At 34.4% G+C, this 18586-nt stretch overlaps 1 protein-coding gene across 3 annotated transcripts in view; it reads right to left on the reverse strand.

The window, feature by feature from the left end:
- STXBP3 (syntaxin binding protein 3) overlaps window positions 1–18586 on the reverse strand; it is a 58489-nt gene that overhangs the window by 17107 nt on the left and 22796 nt on the right. For all 3 annotated transcript variants that reach the window (XR_007472775.1, XM_033434340.2, XM_004263114.4), the window contains exons 7-14: window positions 17679–17833; window positions 14061–14151; window positions 11127–11251; window positions 8500–8595; window positions 8307–8364; window positions 2286–2351; window positions 1127–1207; window positions 98–236 (exon numbers count right to left, since the gene is read on the reverse strand). Coding sequence is in view for 2 of the 3 variants with exons in the window: in XM_033434340.2 (XP_033290231.1) it covers window positions 98–236; window positions 1127–1207; window positions 2286–2351; window positions 8307–8364; window positions 8500–8595; window positions 11127–11251; window positions 14061–14151; window positions 17679–17833 (811 nt within the window). In the remaining variant the exon portion in view is untranslated. The remainder of the gene's footprint in view (window positions 1–97; window positions 237–1126; window positions 1208–2285; window positions 2352–8306; window positions 8365–8499; window positions 8596–11126; window positions 11252–14060; window positions 14152–17678; window positions 17834–18586) is intronic.

Genomic DNA, 18586 nt, shown 5'->3' on the forward strand with positions numbered 1-18586 from the left:
AAGATTTTCTTATGATCAAATAGTAAACCACTTATTGTAAAATGATTTTAGAGCTGGGTATTTTAATATATTCAAGAAAATAAACAGTCTGCATTACCATTAATACTGAATATATAAAGTAGGATTGCTCTTATTTTATCATAATTATCATGATTTTTGCTCAGTAGAACTGGAAGGAGTACTCGCATAGCATCTTTGACTTTCTGTCCTTCTGCGTCAGTTCCAAGTGCCAGGTCCTTAACGAAAATGAAATATAGTCAGTGGTCTATGATCCAAATTCATTTTTCAGTTAAAAAAAACCTATTACTAAAACTTGCCAAATTTTAATGGAACACTGATGCCTTTTCACAGGAAAATGTGAGTATCACTTGTAAACTAATACTGTACAAAATGTAAAAAGTCAAAAAATAATTCAGAGAAGAAAATCATTAATCTATACCTTTGCTAATATGGTAGACATGAGCCGCATGTGGCTACTGAGCACTTGAAATGTGTCTAGTCTGAATTAAGATGTGCTCTAAGTTAAAACACCAGATTCTGAGGACTTGTTTGTGAAAAAAAGGATGTAAAATATTTCAATAATTGTTTTATCTTGATTACATGTCGAAATAATATTTTGGATGTACTGGGTTAAATCAAATATATTAAAGTTAACCACACTCATTTCTTTTTACCTTTTTAATGTGACTACTAGAATATTTAAAATTATACATGACTTGCAATCTATTTCTATTAGACAGCACTGATCTAAATAGTTTTGGCATTACAGAGGAGACTTTAATTAAATGTGCCTACACAGTACTCTGCAGGATGCTGCCTTAAATGCTGCACCCACTGAAAAAGGCCTGCCAACAGTGCTACCCTGAATTAATGCTCCAAACACTTAAATCATCCCATTCAACCAAAAATGCATAATCACAGATTAGGAGGGACTGCTTACTATGATACTGTATAGCTACTTGTTAGCGTTGGTAAGGAATGATGTATTAAACCAAGTGGGTGAGTCTCCTTCTAAAAGAGGTTCTGTGATCTAGTGCACTGTATTGAACAAAAAGTTAGGTTTTACCTTACAAAGTTAATTCTGGAAATCTATCCTGAACATAGGTATTTCTGGCTCTGCACATACCTGTTCAGTTTTGCAGAGCTTTTCTATATTAGGCTTGAACTTATTCATGCAATCTTCTGCTAAGTTAAGATGAACAACTTGCTGAAAAACAGAAGAAATCAATCATTTAAAGCATTTTCATTTCTTTCTGTGTAACTGATAATATTAAACTTTTGAGATGGGCCTGAAGGCAAGCATGGGCTTTGGTGGGAAGGAGGTACCATGTAGATCAAGGGAAACATCTCGAGAACGGAAAAAAGTGAAAATTACCATGATCTACAGGGGATAATCAACAGACCACAAAAAACAGAATGGAAGGGTTGAATTTGTGTTGGGCTTATGAGTAGTGAAAAATAAGGTGAGAAAAAAATAGTGAAGTCCTTAAAGGCAAGCAGAAAAAGTTTGAATTTATGTTATTGATTCTTGATTAGGAAGCAATATGATAAAAAATATGTAAATATTATTCTGATAAATACTTGTAAGAAGGACTGGAACAGCAAAAAAACAAAACTTTACCTGCCCACACAGCTTTGATTGCTCTTAAATCTACTGATATATAACTATTAATTCAGACATCCCTGGTGGCGCAGTGGTTAAGAATTCGCCTGTCAATGCAGGGGGACACGGGTTTGAGCCCTGGTCCAGGAAGATCCCACATGCCGCGGAGCAACTAAGCCTGTGCGCCACCACTACTGAAGCCAGCATGCCTACAGCCCATGGTCCACAACAAGAGAAGCCACCACAGTAAGAAGTCCGCACACCGCAATGAAGAGTAGCCCCTGCTTACCACAACTAGAGAAAGCCGGCATGCAGCAATGAAGACCCAATGCAACCAAAAATAAATAAATAAATAAATAAAATTTTAAAAATAACTATTAATTCAACGAACCAAGTATAACAACAACCACTTGTCAATCCAATGTTGAATTTTCTTATTAAGTTGATAAATATTAAGCTTTTTCTGTTTGGCTATTCAAGATAAAGATATAAATCAAGAGTATACATAGAGAGAACTCTATTGGGGAGCTTAGATATTTAGGGTATTTCTCAGACCTAAAGCAAGGTTTTAGAGGACAACTAACACCAAGTATTCCATGACACCCACTGCTAAACCTGACTACAGAACTGGATGGACTAATAAACTAAAATGATAACATATCTTATGTACGATACTGCTTACCTTAGTAATCTGTTTACGGAAATGGGGCATCTTTTTCATCAGTTGGGCAAGAGCACTAAGTGATGTCTAGGAAAAATAAAACATTTTTTAAAACAAACTTATGATTCAGTTATTTTTATATAACAACTTTAAAATCCTGTTTTAAATATTTATTTTTAAATATTTAAATATTTTAATATTTAATTTTATTAAATATTTTATTTTATAAATAAAATAAAATAAATTTTATTAAATATTTAATATTTAATTTAAATATTTTAATATTTTTAATATTTACTTTAAATATAAATATTTAAAGTTTTAAATAGTTATTAATTTACTAAATATTTGGCAATTTTATAAAGAAAACAAATTCAAGGTTTCCAGTTGCAGCCATGATAAAGCAACTGATATAAAAATTATTCTCCGGGGGGTTCCCTGGTGGCGCAGTGGTTGAGAGTCCGCCTGCTGATACAGGGGACACGGGTTCGTTCCCCGGTCTGGGAGGATCCCACATGCCGCGGAGCGGCTGGGCCCGTGAGCCATGGCCACTGAGCCTGTGCGTCCGGAGCCTGTGCTCCACAACACGAGAGGCCACACAGTGAGAGGCCCGCGTACCTCAAAAAAAAAAAAGAAAAAAATTCTCCCTCCATAAACAAAAACAAAATTGGACAAAATAAAAAAGACAACAGCTTTCAGGCAAAGGATTTTTCAAAAATAGCTCAAAGCTAGGTTACTTGAGCAAAGGAAAGCATAGACGGTGATTCCTGCACTCATCCTGGCTCTTCCCTGAAACATTTTCCAAAACACAGTGAAAGGAAGTAGAGTTTAAGTAGAAAGCAAGTCTCTCTGGGCAGAGGAAAAAGAGATCAGAGTTTGGGGCTACTGAGGTAGGGTTTGGGGTCCAGGGTTAATACAGAAAAGAGCCAGTCACAACATAACTCAAAGACGTGTAGAAGGGTTGCCTTAGCATCCCTGGCCAAATACTAAGCTGCACATATACAGGGCATAACTCTTAAAGGCCTAGCAGAGAACAACTGCAGAGATTTCAGAGGGGTCTTAATGCAAGACAATATTGGCATTCTCTGATCCAGACAAAGTAGACAGTTCTAAGTGAACATCCCAGACATTTAATCCTGGAAGGAGTATATCTTCCGACTAAATGCAAAAGTGAAATACACTCAACATAACAAAAGCCTGACATGAAGTCTCAACAGAATCAAGGTTATTCACTAACAAATTACCTGCCTGCCAGAACAGAACTCAATACTCTTAGTAAAGAGAACATCATCAAGAGCCTTTGCAACATAGCATCCACAATGTCTAACATACAGTAATATATTACTGGACATGTAAAACAGGAAAAAGTGATCGATACTCAAGTGATGAAACAGTCAATAAAAGTAGACCCAAGAAAATCCAGACGCTGGAGTTAACAGACAAGGACTTTAAAATATCATACTTATGTTAAAGAAAACAGGTGAAAAGATGAATTAAATGGATGAAAAGATGGAGTATTTCAATAGAGAATTATAGACTTTATTAAAAAAAATTCAATGGGGCTTCCCTGGTGGTGCAGTGGTTGAGAGTCCGCCTGCCGATGCAGGGGATGCGGGTTCGTGCCCCGGTCTGGAGGATCCCACATGCCGCGGAGCGGCTGGGCCCGTGAGCCATGGCCGCTGAGCCTGCGCGTCCGGAGCCTGTGCTCCGCAGCAGGAGAGGCCACAACATTGAGAGGCCCGCGTACCACAAAAAAAAAAAAAAAAAAAAAAAAATTCAATGGATGCCCTAGAATTAAATGCAACTTTGAAATTAAAAACACAACGAATGACTCATACATTGTTGGTGAGACTGTAAAATGGTACAGCAAATTAGGAAAACAGTTTGGAAGTTTCCTAGAAAATTAAATATACATTTACCATATGACCCAGCAATCTTACTCTTATTTATCCAACTGAATGAAAACATTTGTTCACACAAAACCTGAATGTTCACAGTGGCTTTATTTGTAATTGTCAACAACTTGGAAAAAACCTAAATGTTCTGCAACTTGTGAACAGATAAAATGTAGTATATCCATACAATGGAATACTACTCAGCAATAAAAAGTGTTGAAGCTCCTGTTACATGTCACATGGATGAATGTCAAGTGCATTATATTAAATGAAAAAGCCATATTGTATTATTCTATTTAGCTGTCATTCCGGAAAAGGCAAAACTATAGGAAAGAAAATAGATCAGTGGTTCTGAGGGGATCAGAGTTGAGTGGAGAGGTTGCCTACAAAGTGGCACAAGGCAATTGTGGGGGGAGGTGTTGATGGAATTGTTCTATATCTTGGTTGTGGTTATATGAGAGTATATGTTTGTCAAAACTCATACAATTTTATACTATAAAGGGGGAACTTTACTTTCTAATGCAGTTTAAGAAACAATATGTTGAATGGGTTTAACTGCAGACTGGATACAACAGACAAAAGTAGGAGACTCGGGCTTCCCTGGTGGCACAGTGGTTGAGAGTCCGCCTGCCAATGCAGGGGACACGGGTTCGTGTCCCGGTCCGGGAAGATCCCATATGCTGCGGAGCGGCTGGGCCCATGAGCCATGGCCGCTAGGCCTGCACGTCCGGAGCCTGTGCTCTGCAACGGGAGAGGCCACAACAGTGCGAGGCCCGTGTACCACAAAAAAAAATAAAAAGTAGGGGACTGAAAGTCAGGTTAATAGAAAATATTTAATTAAAGCACAGAGGAGGAAAAAAGTGGGAAAATAAGGAACAGAATAGAAGAGATGTAGAATATGGTCCAAAAATCTAAAACACAAGTGAATGGAATCCTAGAAGGAGAGGAAAGACAGACTAGGACAAAATCAGGATGTGAGGAAATAAGAGCCAAGAATTTTACAAATATGAAGAAAGTTACCAACCCAGTGATTCAAGAAGCTCAATAAACCCAAGGAGGATAAATACCAACAATAACACATCATAGTAAGGCATATTATGGTCACATTGCTAAAACTAAAAGATAAAGACAAAAATCTTTAAAAAGACACTTTATCTTCAGGAAATTAACAGTAACATGACAGCTGGCTTCTTTAGCACAAAAGACGAAGGGAGGTAAATGGAGTTAAACTATTATAAGGTTCTTGAATTCTTTAGGACATGGCAAAAGTATACTTTAAGGTACACTGTGATAATATAAGGATACATTTTGTAGTACCCAACATGATGACTACAGGAAGGATACCAAAAGGTAAAACAAAAGTTTATTTTGGAGACAAAATGGAATAGTTTAAAGAAAAAAAAAAAAGGCCTATATATATAAAGAAGGCAGAAAAGGAAAAGGATAAAATAAAGAGAAAACAAATAAGATGGTAACAAATTCAACTATATCAATAATTACATGAAATACAGATGGACTTAAACATTCTAATTAAAAGATAAGGATCATCAGATTGAATAAACAAACAAACCTCAACTATTAATACAAACTCTTTTTAAGAAGCACACTTTAAACATAAAGGCACAAATTGGTGAAAATAAAGGATGAGAAAAGATATACCATGTAAACACTAGCCAAAATAAAGCAGGTATGGCTATATTAAAATCAGACAAAGTAGAGCTTAAGTCAAGAAATATTGCAAATGAAAAACAAAATGACATTTTGTATTGATAAAAGATAAATTCAACAGAAAGGTAACTATCTTAAATTTATAAAGACTATAATTAACATGGCTTTATCAGTTGATATAGCTTTGAAAGTTGAAAAGATTCTAAAAAAAATAGACTAATTCATAGCCATAAGCGATACCATTCTCAGTAACTGATATAAAAACCAGATAAAAAATGAGTAAAGAGGGCTTCCCTGGTGGCGCAGTGGTTGAGAGTCCGCCTGCCGATGCAGGGGACGCGGGTTCGTGCCCCGGTCTGGGAGGATCCCACATGCCGCGGAGCGGCTGGGCCCGTGAGCCATGGCCGCTGAGCCTGCGCGTCCGGAGCCTGTGCTCCACAACGGGAGAGGCCACAACAGCGAGAGGCCCGCGTACAGAAAAAAAAAAAAAAAAAAAGAGTAAAGAAATAGAATATTTGAATAACATGATGAACCAACTTGATTTAATTGACACACATAGAATTTGTATTCTTTTCAAGTACACATTGGGTACTTAACCACAATAGATCGTATGATAGGTCACAAGTCAAGTCTGAACAAATTTCAAAGGACTGAAATCATACATTGCACATTCTCTGACCACTATATAGTTAAATTACAATTCAATAACAGAAAGACAAGTAGAAAATTCCCAAACTCTTTGAAATTAAAAAACATATTCCTATATAACACATAAGTCAAAGAAGAAATCACAATGAGAGTTAGAAAACATTTTGAGCTGAATCGAAATAAAAATAGGTTATTCCAAAACTTGGGGAATGCAGCTACAACAATGTTAAAAAGGAAATAAATGAATATATATAGTAAGAGAAAAAAGGTTGAAAATCAGTGCTGTAAACATCCAACTCAAGAAGTTAGAAAAAGAAAAACAAGCCAAAGAAAACTGAAGGTAAGAAATAAAAATGAGTAGAAATCAATTCAACATAAAACTAACATACAGTAGAGAAATCAGCAAAGCCAAAAGTTGGTTCTTTGAAATACTAATTATATATATAGGGATATTAATAGTATGTAGGCTAAAACACAAATTAACAATATTAGGATTAAATAAGTAGCACACAGCTATAGGTTCTACAGACACTGAAAAGATAATAAGAGGATATTTGAAAATGAAGATATAATAGACAAATCCCTTAAAAATGAACACCCCAAAACTGACATAAAAAAATTAAAAATCTGAATAGTTCTGTAACTATTAAAGAATTTGTAAGTAAAGACTTCCCCATAAAAATGGAAAACTCCATGCCCAGACTGCTTCAGTTGTGAAGTCTTCCAAGCAATGATGAGACAAGTAATAACAATCTTACACAAACACTTCCAGAGAATGAGAGGGAAAACATTACAACTCATTTAAAGACCAATATAATTTTGCTGCCAAAACCTGACAAGATTATCTCACTCACACACACACACACACACACACACACACAAGAATTATTACAGGGAAATACTATTGTTCATAAACCTAGAAGTAAACATTCTAAGCAAAATACTAGCAAATAGAATCTAGTGAGATATAGGAAAAGGATAAAGTATCATGACTAAGTGGAGCTAATTCCAAGAATGCATGGTTGGTTTAATGTTAGAGAATCAATGAATGTAACTTATCACATTAAAAGAATAAAAGAGGGAAAAAAATTTCAATAGGTGCTGATAAAGCATTTGATGAAATCCAACACCTACTGCTGATTTAAAAAACAAAACCAAAAAAAAACCTGTTGGCAAATATGGAATAGAAGGGAACTTCTTAATCTGACAAAGGATGTATCTAAAATAATCTAAAACTACCATAATACTCAATGATGAAATATCAAACACATTTCCCCTTAGGTTGGGAATGAGACAAGGATATCCTGTCACCAGTTCTAGTCTACATTATACAGCTAGGAGGTATTAACTACTAAGAAAACTAGTTTAAAAGGTATACAGATTCGAAAGGATCAGGCTAAATTTTCTTTATTCACAGATATTATTGTGCAACTTTCTGAAATGATAGAAATGTCCTATACCTTAATTTAGGTGGTAGTTCCACAGGTATGTGTGTGTATGAACACATATATATGTATGTAAAAAGTTATTCAGTATACACTTAAGATTTGTGCACTTTACTTAGGTAAATTATACCTCAATATAAAAAATCTAACAAGAATGTATTAATGCAATTGGCTAAATGGCCTTTTAAAAATAAATTTTAATGGAGCAAGACAGAGAAACTTTTGCTAACTGTTGAGGCTAGGTAATGGGTACATGAAAGTTTATTTTCTCTACTTTTGTGTATGTTAGAAATTTCCCAAAATGGAAAGTTAAATAGATAAAAAATTTTACACAGACTTTAAAATTCACCTTCATTGTTATCTTGAAAGTTAAATAACACTCTTACCTTTCCTTCCGTTGCTTTCTTTGTTGATGAAATTTCTTTCATAAGCTTGGGAATTTCCCTGTCAAATTGTAAGAGGATTCTTTAAATTTCTAAGGTGTAATTCTTTACAAAAATATTTTAAGATTACAAAATGTACTATCATGTATTTAGTATTTTAAAAATGTGGAATAAAAATTAAAATGAGTTCACATACTCTAATACAACTGCAATATGCCGATGTCGAATTCTGACCCAGAGGTCATCATCTTCTTCGAGGACTGCCTCCTTTTCTTTCCCATCGGTTTTATATCTACAAGTAGAGAGAAGTATGAACTTTTTGATTATTTTCCCACCCAAAAAGTGAAACATTTTTATAAACAATAATTTTAAGATACAGCTCAAGAAACTGAAGAATACATCCACTATTTTGGGGGATAATGAATACATACTCAAAACTAAGGCATATTGCTATCCATACAATAAAAATCAAAGTGCTATGTCTACCATGACCTTTTTACTTTCGTTAGGTTTAGCTGTCATTATTATAGAGTTTTATCTCAGCAAAGTGGTATCTTAGAAACAAAAATTCAACGTTCCACAATCAACTTTAAGAACAAGAGTGAATACACTAACAATTTGTATTCTAGTTGCTCAAAACACTACTTTGACATACTAATAACCATCAACTCAACTATCAAACATCCATTAAGAAAAGAAATGTCACCCCCTAATGTAGCCTATTAAGTACTGCAGATGTTTCAGAGTTGGTACAAAATTCACAAACATATATCATCTGTTTCTATATTCTTCCCTAACCCTATAACCACATCTCCTTTAAAGAATGGGAAAGGAAATGAGAGAAAAACTAGTGTAGCCATTAAAAACCTTGATTGCTTTAATGAGTTCTACTGAACTGAGAGGCAATTCAAGAGGTTCATGAAATTACTCAAAATGGGCTTCCTGACTGCTTCCCCAAAAGTAATTCCTCGCTTCTTTTATGCAAATAGCCAGCCTCCTTCCATTTGTGGAGCTGGAAAATTCAATCTTCCCTGGGACTGTCAACGTCCTCAAGATCAGAATGGACAGCATTGAGCTTTCCTAGCACTGGATAGCAGACAATAAATGGAGATTTCTGCTGTATAAATATAATCATTTCTACAATCCCCCAAATTTCAGGCCCCATCTATAAAACCATCTACCTATTTGGTCTTAATTACAGATGCCCAAAGGCAGAACGACTGTGCTTAATTACAAGACTGCACTAAGGACAGAGGCCTTTTTGTCATTTAAAATGCTACTTTGTACTTCTTTAACCTTTGATTTATAAACAAAGATTAAGGTAGCAGGCCTGACGATACTAAAAGATGATGACAATCCTAAGAGTACATTTAAAGAGGTCACCAAGATGAAGAACACAGTCTGGATACTTAGAAGTTTCTGCTCTGCATTATTTCCATTAAAAATTGGGATGGAGCACAACCCACAGGGAGTTCGTGCTTCCACCTAGTCTTATCCCTGGACTTTTTCAATTCATTCAAAAAATCTCTGACTTCTTTGTTTTTGTTTTTAAATAAGTCTCTCTATTACTCTTAAAAAATTAAACCTTGCTTTGCTTGCCAGCAAACCTAGGGAGATCATTTTTTTAAAAAAGTACTAGGTTAGAAATGTCTGAAACTTATGTCAATAGTCTGGAACCAAATTCTTAAGTGTCCATCAGTTTAAGTCGTTTCTAAGTCTCTTGAGCAACGTAGGTTTAGAGACCTAAAGGATAAGAGAGGTAACTTTCTGAAAATTCTGAAAAAACTGCTTAAAACTACTTTTATATTAGAATAACTACTTTTATATTAGAAAAACTACTTTTATATTAGAAAAATGTTGATCTACGTCATCTAACATTAATACAAATAAAGAAAAACTCAGAAGCCAGGATCTGACCAGAATGCAAATAAAAATACAATAGAAAATACAAAATTAGTTTAACAATATTTGGTTTAAGAAAAAATATTAAGTATTATAATTAGCACAAGTTTTTGGATCTTTTTAATCTATTAAAATTACTAAATTAATTTAAACATAAAATTTCAGAAAACTAATTTTCTTTTTTATTACTATGCTCAAAGCAGTAAATCTTAGCTGAAAAATGCCAATCTGGATTTAGAAATTATGATATCAAACAACATGTTATATATTTATGTGTATATATATATGTATGTGTGTGTATATATATACACACACTCATAAATGATGCACAAAGGTACAATAAAATGGTTCCTTAACAGAAAAGTGATTTCATTTTTCATTTAGCTACTTGATATTACTTTTAAAGTTAATATGCTTATATCAGAGTTAAGTCAATAATAGGTACCAAATTGGTAAACTTGTATCTATTCTCAATAACCATCCTAATGAGGTTCCTAGTCTTCTAATCTTTTTAAATACACTATGTTGACAAGACACACATATAGATAACTTTCGGATGTGTGATTCAGAATAATCACAGCCTAACCAATTTGAATATGGTTTCCACTTCAATAAATATAGTAGTGAGCCTGGTATTTACTGAAAAGTACAAATTCCAGCTGTTTAAAATCTATTTTTGTTGTAGACACAGTTAAGGAAGCAAATACACCGAAAAAGCTTCAAAGCAGTTAAATTACCCATTAACTAACAAGGTCAAGATATTTTTAACAGATTATGATTATAGGGGTAAGAGAAGGATAAAGTCTCTGAATGAAAAAGGTTACAGGGGCTTTAGATTTCCGGTGCCTGCACGAATCATTAAATGCTAATATCCTATCCTGTTTGTATATGCCCTATATATTCCCTTCAAGTTATACTTGCTTGTATGTATCATTCTCAATCGGCAGTAGATCATATGCCATTGCCTGAAAGGTCAGTTCATGCAGGACAGTGGACACAGGATCAAAGCCACGATCAATTATTATGAGCTGGGAATGAGTTTTACCCTGGAATAACAAAATAAAATTATCTTAAGAAACTTCAATTTCTTTGTGTGAACACATTTTTAGTATCTTAGAAAACAAAAGCAGACTTTTCCTAAGTTCTGCCCCATTCCTAAGAATGTGAAGTTATATTAAAACAGAAAAATCTGAGTGGTATAACAGGGGAAAAAAATAAGACTACAAAACCAAAAGCTTTCATAATTAGAGTAAGAGGCTATACTCAATAATACGATATTGTGAAAATTCCTTTAAAAAAAGTAACATTTGGCCTGCACTAAATCTATTTCCTTAGGAATTCAGCTCCATAAACACTAAAACTGATATAAATTATGAATAGTAGTTATTACTTGAGCTCTTTATGCTACACACTGTGCTAAGCAAGAAATATCCATATTATTTAATTCTTATAGCAACCCTGTGAGACAGGGATTATTAACTCCATTTGACAATGGGGGCATTAAGGCTTAAAATTAAGTAACTTGCCCAAATCACATAGCTGGCTAGTATGTGGTAGAATGGAGATTCAAACCCAGGTCAGCTTCACTCCGTGGCCTGTACTCTTAACCTTTACGCATTTTAAAAGATTACATTGATGCCAGCTAAGATGGTAAATTACAATGAAAGCTTTGCTATCATTAACTCACAAACAGCACTAATCATTAAACAGTGAATAATAGTGCTGGGAAAAATCATTGTTAATATCAGTATCTTCTATACTTCATTTTAAAAAGTAATAAATTCTCTGGATTATTATTTGGAGCAGTAAGAGATAACTACAACTCAGACAAACATTTCTTATTTATTTACTTCCAGCAGACAAAGGTAAACTACATAGAATAGATCTTTAAAATTTTTTTTAGTTAACCATTCACTCATTTAAATAAACCTTGAGATAGTACGGTATAGTGATTAAGAGCACAGCCTCTGGAATCAGGTAGATCTGGGTGTGAATCCAGCCCTGACCACTTTCTCTCTCATTTTTTTTTTTTTTAATTTTTTGGCCACGCCACGCAGCTTATGGGATTTTAGTTCCCTGACCAGGGATCGAATGTGGGCCCTCGGCAGTGACAGCATGGAGTCCTAACCACTGAACCTCCAGAGAATTCCCAGCCTTGACCACTTTCTTGTTGTACAACTTTGGACAAATTGCTTAACTTGTTAATATCTCAGTATTCTCATTAAAAAACAAACAAAAAATATATATTTAATCAGAACCTCTGCCCTACAAGATTACTGTAAAGATTAAATGTAATAATACCATGAACACTTATCACAGTGCCTGGCACTTAGTAAGCCCTCAATACATGTTAAGTTATGAGTCTTCAGAAATATGAATAGGAAAAAGACTGTGCAATATAAGTGCTATATCAGGGCTTGGGGCTATGAAAGTATGTGAGAGGAAGAATCGCTTGACCTGAAGAGTGAGGAAAGACTTCAAAAAGGAGGTGACACTCTCTCAGGTCCTTGAATGAAGAAAAGGTATCAAGCATTTCCAAGGTTATAATTTCTGAGGCAGAAAGAATGGAAAGGACAAGTTTGGTTTTTGTGGATTTTCCTTTTTATCATTGAAATCATGAAGGACTAAAGGGATATTAACTAATATAATGATCGTTTATCTTTCCTCATTCAACAAACATTTATTGACTACCTACTATACTATGTATACCGAGCCATTATCTTCATAACTACAACCAGGACAACAGATTTCACTAGTCCTCCAAACCAAAAACTAGTAACTTTTTAAAGTTCTGAACCAACATTACATCTAATCTTACACCCTCCATTCTAGCCAAGTTGTTTGTGAATTTTGCCTTTTTCTCTATGCCTCTGCCCAAAGAACCCTGTTATCCAAGAAAAAAACTCCCTCTTCTGTTATACTCATTCTTCAAGCTCAAGGGCCTCTTCCTCTAGGATGCCTTCCAAGACTCCAGTTACAATAAGATTAAGCCCCAGCCTATGTTCCCACTACATTTCATGTATTCTTCTCTCATTCCTCTTACTACATGCATTGTAATTGGTGGTTTCCTTGCCCATCTCCTCTTCTAAACTATCAACAGTTCCTTCTTTTTATTTTTCAGCTACTGTAATATGGCTTCCTAGCCCTGTGGCACCACCTCTGGCAGTCTACTCAAGCTCTTCACTCTCCAACCCAAGCTCAAATGCTAGAATTCCCCAGGTTCTAATCTTAGTCTTAGATTACTTTATATTACCTTGATAAGATAGCAATAGCTATCATTCATTAAACTCCTATTATATGCCAAACACAAGCTAATCTGCCTAACCTTCATACCAACCAAGTAAGGTACATATCATCTGATCCATTTTATAGATGAAAATACAACTCAGAGTAAATAATATGTCCAAGAACACAAAGCTGGTGATAACAGGAAAAATTATGTTTATTAACTGTTTACTCAGTTGCAAGCACTATTCTAAAAACTTTTTATGTATTAACTCATTTAATCCTCTATTTTATAATATAGGTATTCTCTTATTATCCCCATTTTATAGGTAAGAAAACTTAGGCACAGAGAAGTTACATCATTTGCTAATTGACATATCTATGAATTAAATGGCATAGCCAGGATATAGACAAAGTGCTTATTTCAAAACCCTTATCTTCTCCTCTAAGCCACACTGTCTATTAAGACTTCTACTACCACTTATATCAGTGATTCCCAAATCAAAATTGGGGATCTGTGTTAATGATTCTCAAATCAATACTGGAAAATGAATGAACAACAGTTTCCTTGGTTTAGAAAGAAATAAGACAGACTTTATGCATAACCACTATTTATCTTTTATATGTTACCTTTATTAGGCTCTTTTCATCAATCTTGTAGTAGTTTTCAAGTTTTTTTTCAACAAGCTGAGCAAGCTTACTGGCATTATCTAGAGGTTTACTAGAAATGGAAAAAATGTTCGAACAATTATCTTTCTTTCAAGACACACTTTACAATATCAAGTTGAATTCTAAAATTAAGCCATAAATTTATTAATTTAAAAGATTTTATAAACATGGAGAAGTTCAGATAATACATCAAATATAATGCTATATCAATTTGTCTGGATTTTATCAATGTAAACCTTATTATATGTGCTTCAGAGTTTTTTTCATATGAAGGAAATATTATAAATAAAACCGCAGCTCCTTTATTCCCCTCCCAATTCTCGGTCTTCTCCCCCACCCCTAGCTACCCCCACTCCAAGGCAATACTATCATGAATTTGATGTGTATTCTTCCTGTCATTACTATTATACATATGTTTACTGTTTTATATGTGTTTTAACTGTATGTTTTTACTGTTATATATATGTGTGAGATCTATGTTGACACATATCAAATTTAATCATTTTAGTTCAATATAGTATTCCATCATATGATTTATACTGGATTCTATACATTCATTCCCCTAAAGATGGATATTTAAGTCATTCTCAATTTTATACCATTGCAAACAACATTGAAACAAATATCTTTGTACATACATCTCCATGTTTCTCTAGATATATTATTTCTAAAAGTATAATTGCTAGATTATATGGTATGTACATTTTCAACTTTTCCAGATATTACCATATTACTCTCCAAATTACTTGACCAATTATCTCTCCCACTAGCAGTATGAGATCTCCCTACATGCTCTCTAACATTCAGTCAACTTTCCAATATAGTCTTTTGCATAAAATCTTATATACCACTGTCTTCTAAAATGATAAAATCATACTCTAAATTGTAACTTCATGACCAGTGACATTAGTATAACTTCTGAGTCTACAAGAAATTGTAAGAAAAGCCTCTTCAATTGGCAAACCAACCTCAAAAATGGAGGCTCTCCTTGTAAGGGTCTTCAAAGTGTTAAAGGACCTTTAGGTTTTATACCTCAAAAGTAAATAAAGAAGCAACTATAAAGAATAATTTATTACACATTTTGCTTTAAAATATTTTCAAAAGGAAATAATTTCATGTTAGAATTACACTTGAAAAGTCCATGAGGCATAAAAGAATACTTTGTGAAAGAACAGGTAGGATTCTAAAAGCCTGATTATTTAACTATTACAATAACTCCAAACAGGTCCAAAGGTGAGCTATTAAATTATAAATTGGCCTCAGTTATCCCTCAGTATCCACAGGGGATTGGCTCCAGGACCTCACTCAGATTTCAAAATCTATGGATGCTTAAGCCCCTTTTATAAAATGGCGTAGTATTTGCATATAAACTATGCATATCCCCCATATACTTTAAATCACCTCTAGATTACTTATAACACTAATACAGTGTAAATGCTATGTAAATAGTCATAAATACAATGTAAATGTTATGTAAATAGTTCTCTGCATGTAGCAAATTCAAGTTTTGCTTTCTGGAACTTCCTGGAGTTTTGTTTTCTTAATATTTTCAATCCACGATTGGTTGAATCTGAGGATGCCGAACCTGTGGATACATACGGCCGACTATATTACATACTCATTTCCCTGAACAGAGCCAAACACCAAGAGTAGAAGCTTGAACAGAGACTGAACTCTAGCAGGAGATAAACCACTTAGTTCAGAATGTAATTAGCATATCACCTATAAGAAAAAGAATGTTTCCAACACCTGAGGTATGAGTGAAGAGCCTGTTTGGTCACATCTGAATTAAGGAGATTTACTATATACTTTCTAAGTAATTAACAGAAAATTTTTTAAATGGTCAAGAATAACGAAACTTAAATATAAAGTACTACATGAATTTGAAATTAAACAATTCATCCAACTACCTTGACAAATGTCAATGTTTAAGTTAAAGAAACTTTTAAAACAGAAACAAGTGACATAACTTATTAGTAGTAGTACAGTATATTTACGTCTACTAGTTTATTAGTGTCATACACTATTTTGAGTTCTTTACAGATATTAACTCATTTAATTCTAAAAACAACCTTATAAGGTGAGTACTATGATTGTTCCCATTTCATAGATAAAGAAACTGAGAGCAGAAGGATCACACAGCCAGTAAGTAGCAGAGATTAAAATCCAAGCTGTCTGGCTACACAGAACAACATGAATGTCTAAGAACATAATACTGAACAAAGCCAGAAATAAAAAACATCAAGCTCAAAATCAGGCAAAACTAAAATATGTGTTAGAAGTCAAGATAGTAGTTATCTCTGGGGAGGAGACAGGGGGTGATGACTAGAGGGGATCATGAGGGGGGCCTCTGAGACACTGTTAGTATTCTATTTCTTGACCTTGGTGAAGTTAGATAGGTATTTCACTTTGGAATGATTTATCAAGCCATATAAATATAATTTATGCACTTTACAGTAAACTTTACTTTTAATAAGAAACAAATAAATAAAGGTACATAGTACTAAAGTCAAACTTTAACTTTTAAAAAACTCCAAAAATCGGGCTTCCCTGGTGGCGCAGCGGGTAAGAATCCACCTGCCAATGCAGGGGACACGGGTCCGAGCCCTGGTCCAGGAAGATGCCACATGCCGCAGAGCAACTAAGCCTGTGCGCCACAACTACTGAGCCTGCGCTCCAGAGCTTGCGAGCCACAACTACTGAGCCCACGTGCCACAACTACTGAAGCCTGCACGCCAAGAGCCAGTGCTCCGCAACAAGAGAAGCCAGCACAATGAGAAGCCCGCGCACCACAACGAGGAGCAGCCCCCGCTCGCCGCAACTAGAGAAAGCCTGTGCGCAGCAATGAAGACCCAATGCAGCCAAAAATAAAATAAAAGCTGTGACAAAGTGAGAGAGAGGCATAGACATATATACACTACCAAACATAAAATAGATAGCTAGTGGGAAGCAGCCGCATAGCACAGGGAGATCAGCTCGGTGCTTTGTGCCCACCTAGAGGGGTGGGATAGGGAGGGTGTGAGGGAGGGAGACGCAAGAGGGAAGAGATATGGAAACATATGTATATGTACAACTGATTCACTTTGTTATAAAGCAGAAACTAACACACCACTGTAATGCAATTATACTCCAATAAAGATGTAACAAAACAAAAAACAAAAAAAACCTCCAAAAATCTATTTAAAATGGCTACTGGAATTAAATACCATAGATATTTAGATACTATAACCAGTATCCAGATATTATGACTATTTAAATTTGGTGGAAATACAATAAAACATTAAATGTAAGATGGTATTCCCCATAGGACAACAAAGACATTCTTCTAAGCATTCCTTAAACTCATGAAAAATATACATGTAAACCATACCAAATTTAAGCTCTGAAATTCAGTAATAGAGGATATTAGTTACTCTGAAATTTAAGCCTTAAACTTTAAATCTCCTATATGTACAGCATAATTTTATAAAGAAAATAAATTCTGCAAACCAACACACAAAAGCACAGAGACATTACTTACCTGTACACCAAAGAGCAAATAGATAACATAACATATAAAGGCACCACTGAGTGTCTTACCTTTTATATCTTACTCCAGGATTTTCATCCAGGGTAGCACATACTGTAACTATCTGCTCAGCCATCGCTTCCATGATGATATCTTTTCCATTTGCATTACTAGGGTCTGGAGTGTAACAGTAATAGAATGCATCTGGTACATCAAGAGTATATACCTAAGTTAGGCCAAAAAAAGTCACACTGTCAATTTAGAAACTTGACTAAAAATATCTATCTAGAAAAACACAGCTATTCCTTGGGATTCTAAAAAAAAATACTTGCACCAACCATGCTGTTTCCTGAAACAACTGTGTCTTTGCCTTAATCAAATCTCATATTCTCTGTCATCTTGATTTCATCCTTTATTTCTTTTCTCACTCTCCTTTCCTGCTTAGTCTACCTCTCTCCTTCAATTCTTGTTTCATATAAAGATTGTACTCTTTGATTTTCTCTACCTGTGCAGCAGATGAAGAAATCTGAGGTAGTCAAATAAAAATAAAAATCTAAAACCTGGCACAAAGAAATAAAACAAAGCCAAAATTGGTCTATATATTTGACATACATTAAAATCTTAACCCATTAGAGAATAACCTAGAAATTTTCCAAAGTTGATATATATTTCAACTCTTTAGCTTATACTCTTAATGTCCTTAAAATAGAGACATACTTCCCCCAAAGACACAGCATTGTGCCAGACATAGTACTGGTCTTACGATATACACAGTGAAACCTCACAGACATTTTTCAACTAACAAAAGCATTTACTTACATGCAAAGAATTGGATTAGAGATTTACTATTATTGTGTTACTTGAAGAATACAAAAGAAAAAGCTCTCTAATTGGAGTTGAGATTTTCCCATTAAATTAATTTTAATTTTGTTTTTTAAACAATGATAGTAATCCCCCTTAGCCTAGGATAATGTATTGA

The sequence above is a fragment of the Orcinus orca genome, chromosome 1 (assembly GCF_937001465.1).
Source record: "Orcinus orca chromosome 1, mOrcOrc1.1, whole genome shotgun sequence".
Classification (NCBI taxonomy): Eukaryota; Metazoa; Chordata; class Mammalia; order Artiodactyla; family Delphinidae; genus Orcinus; species Orcinus orca.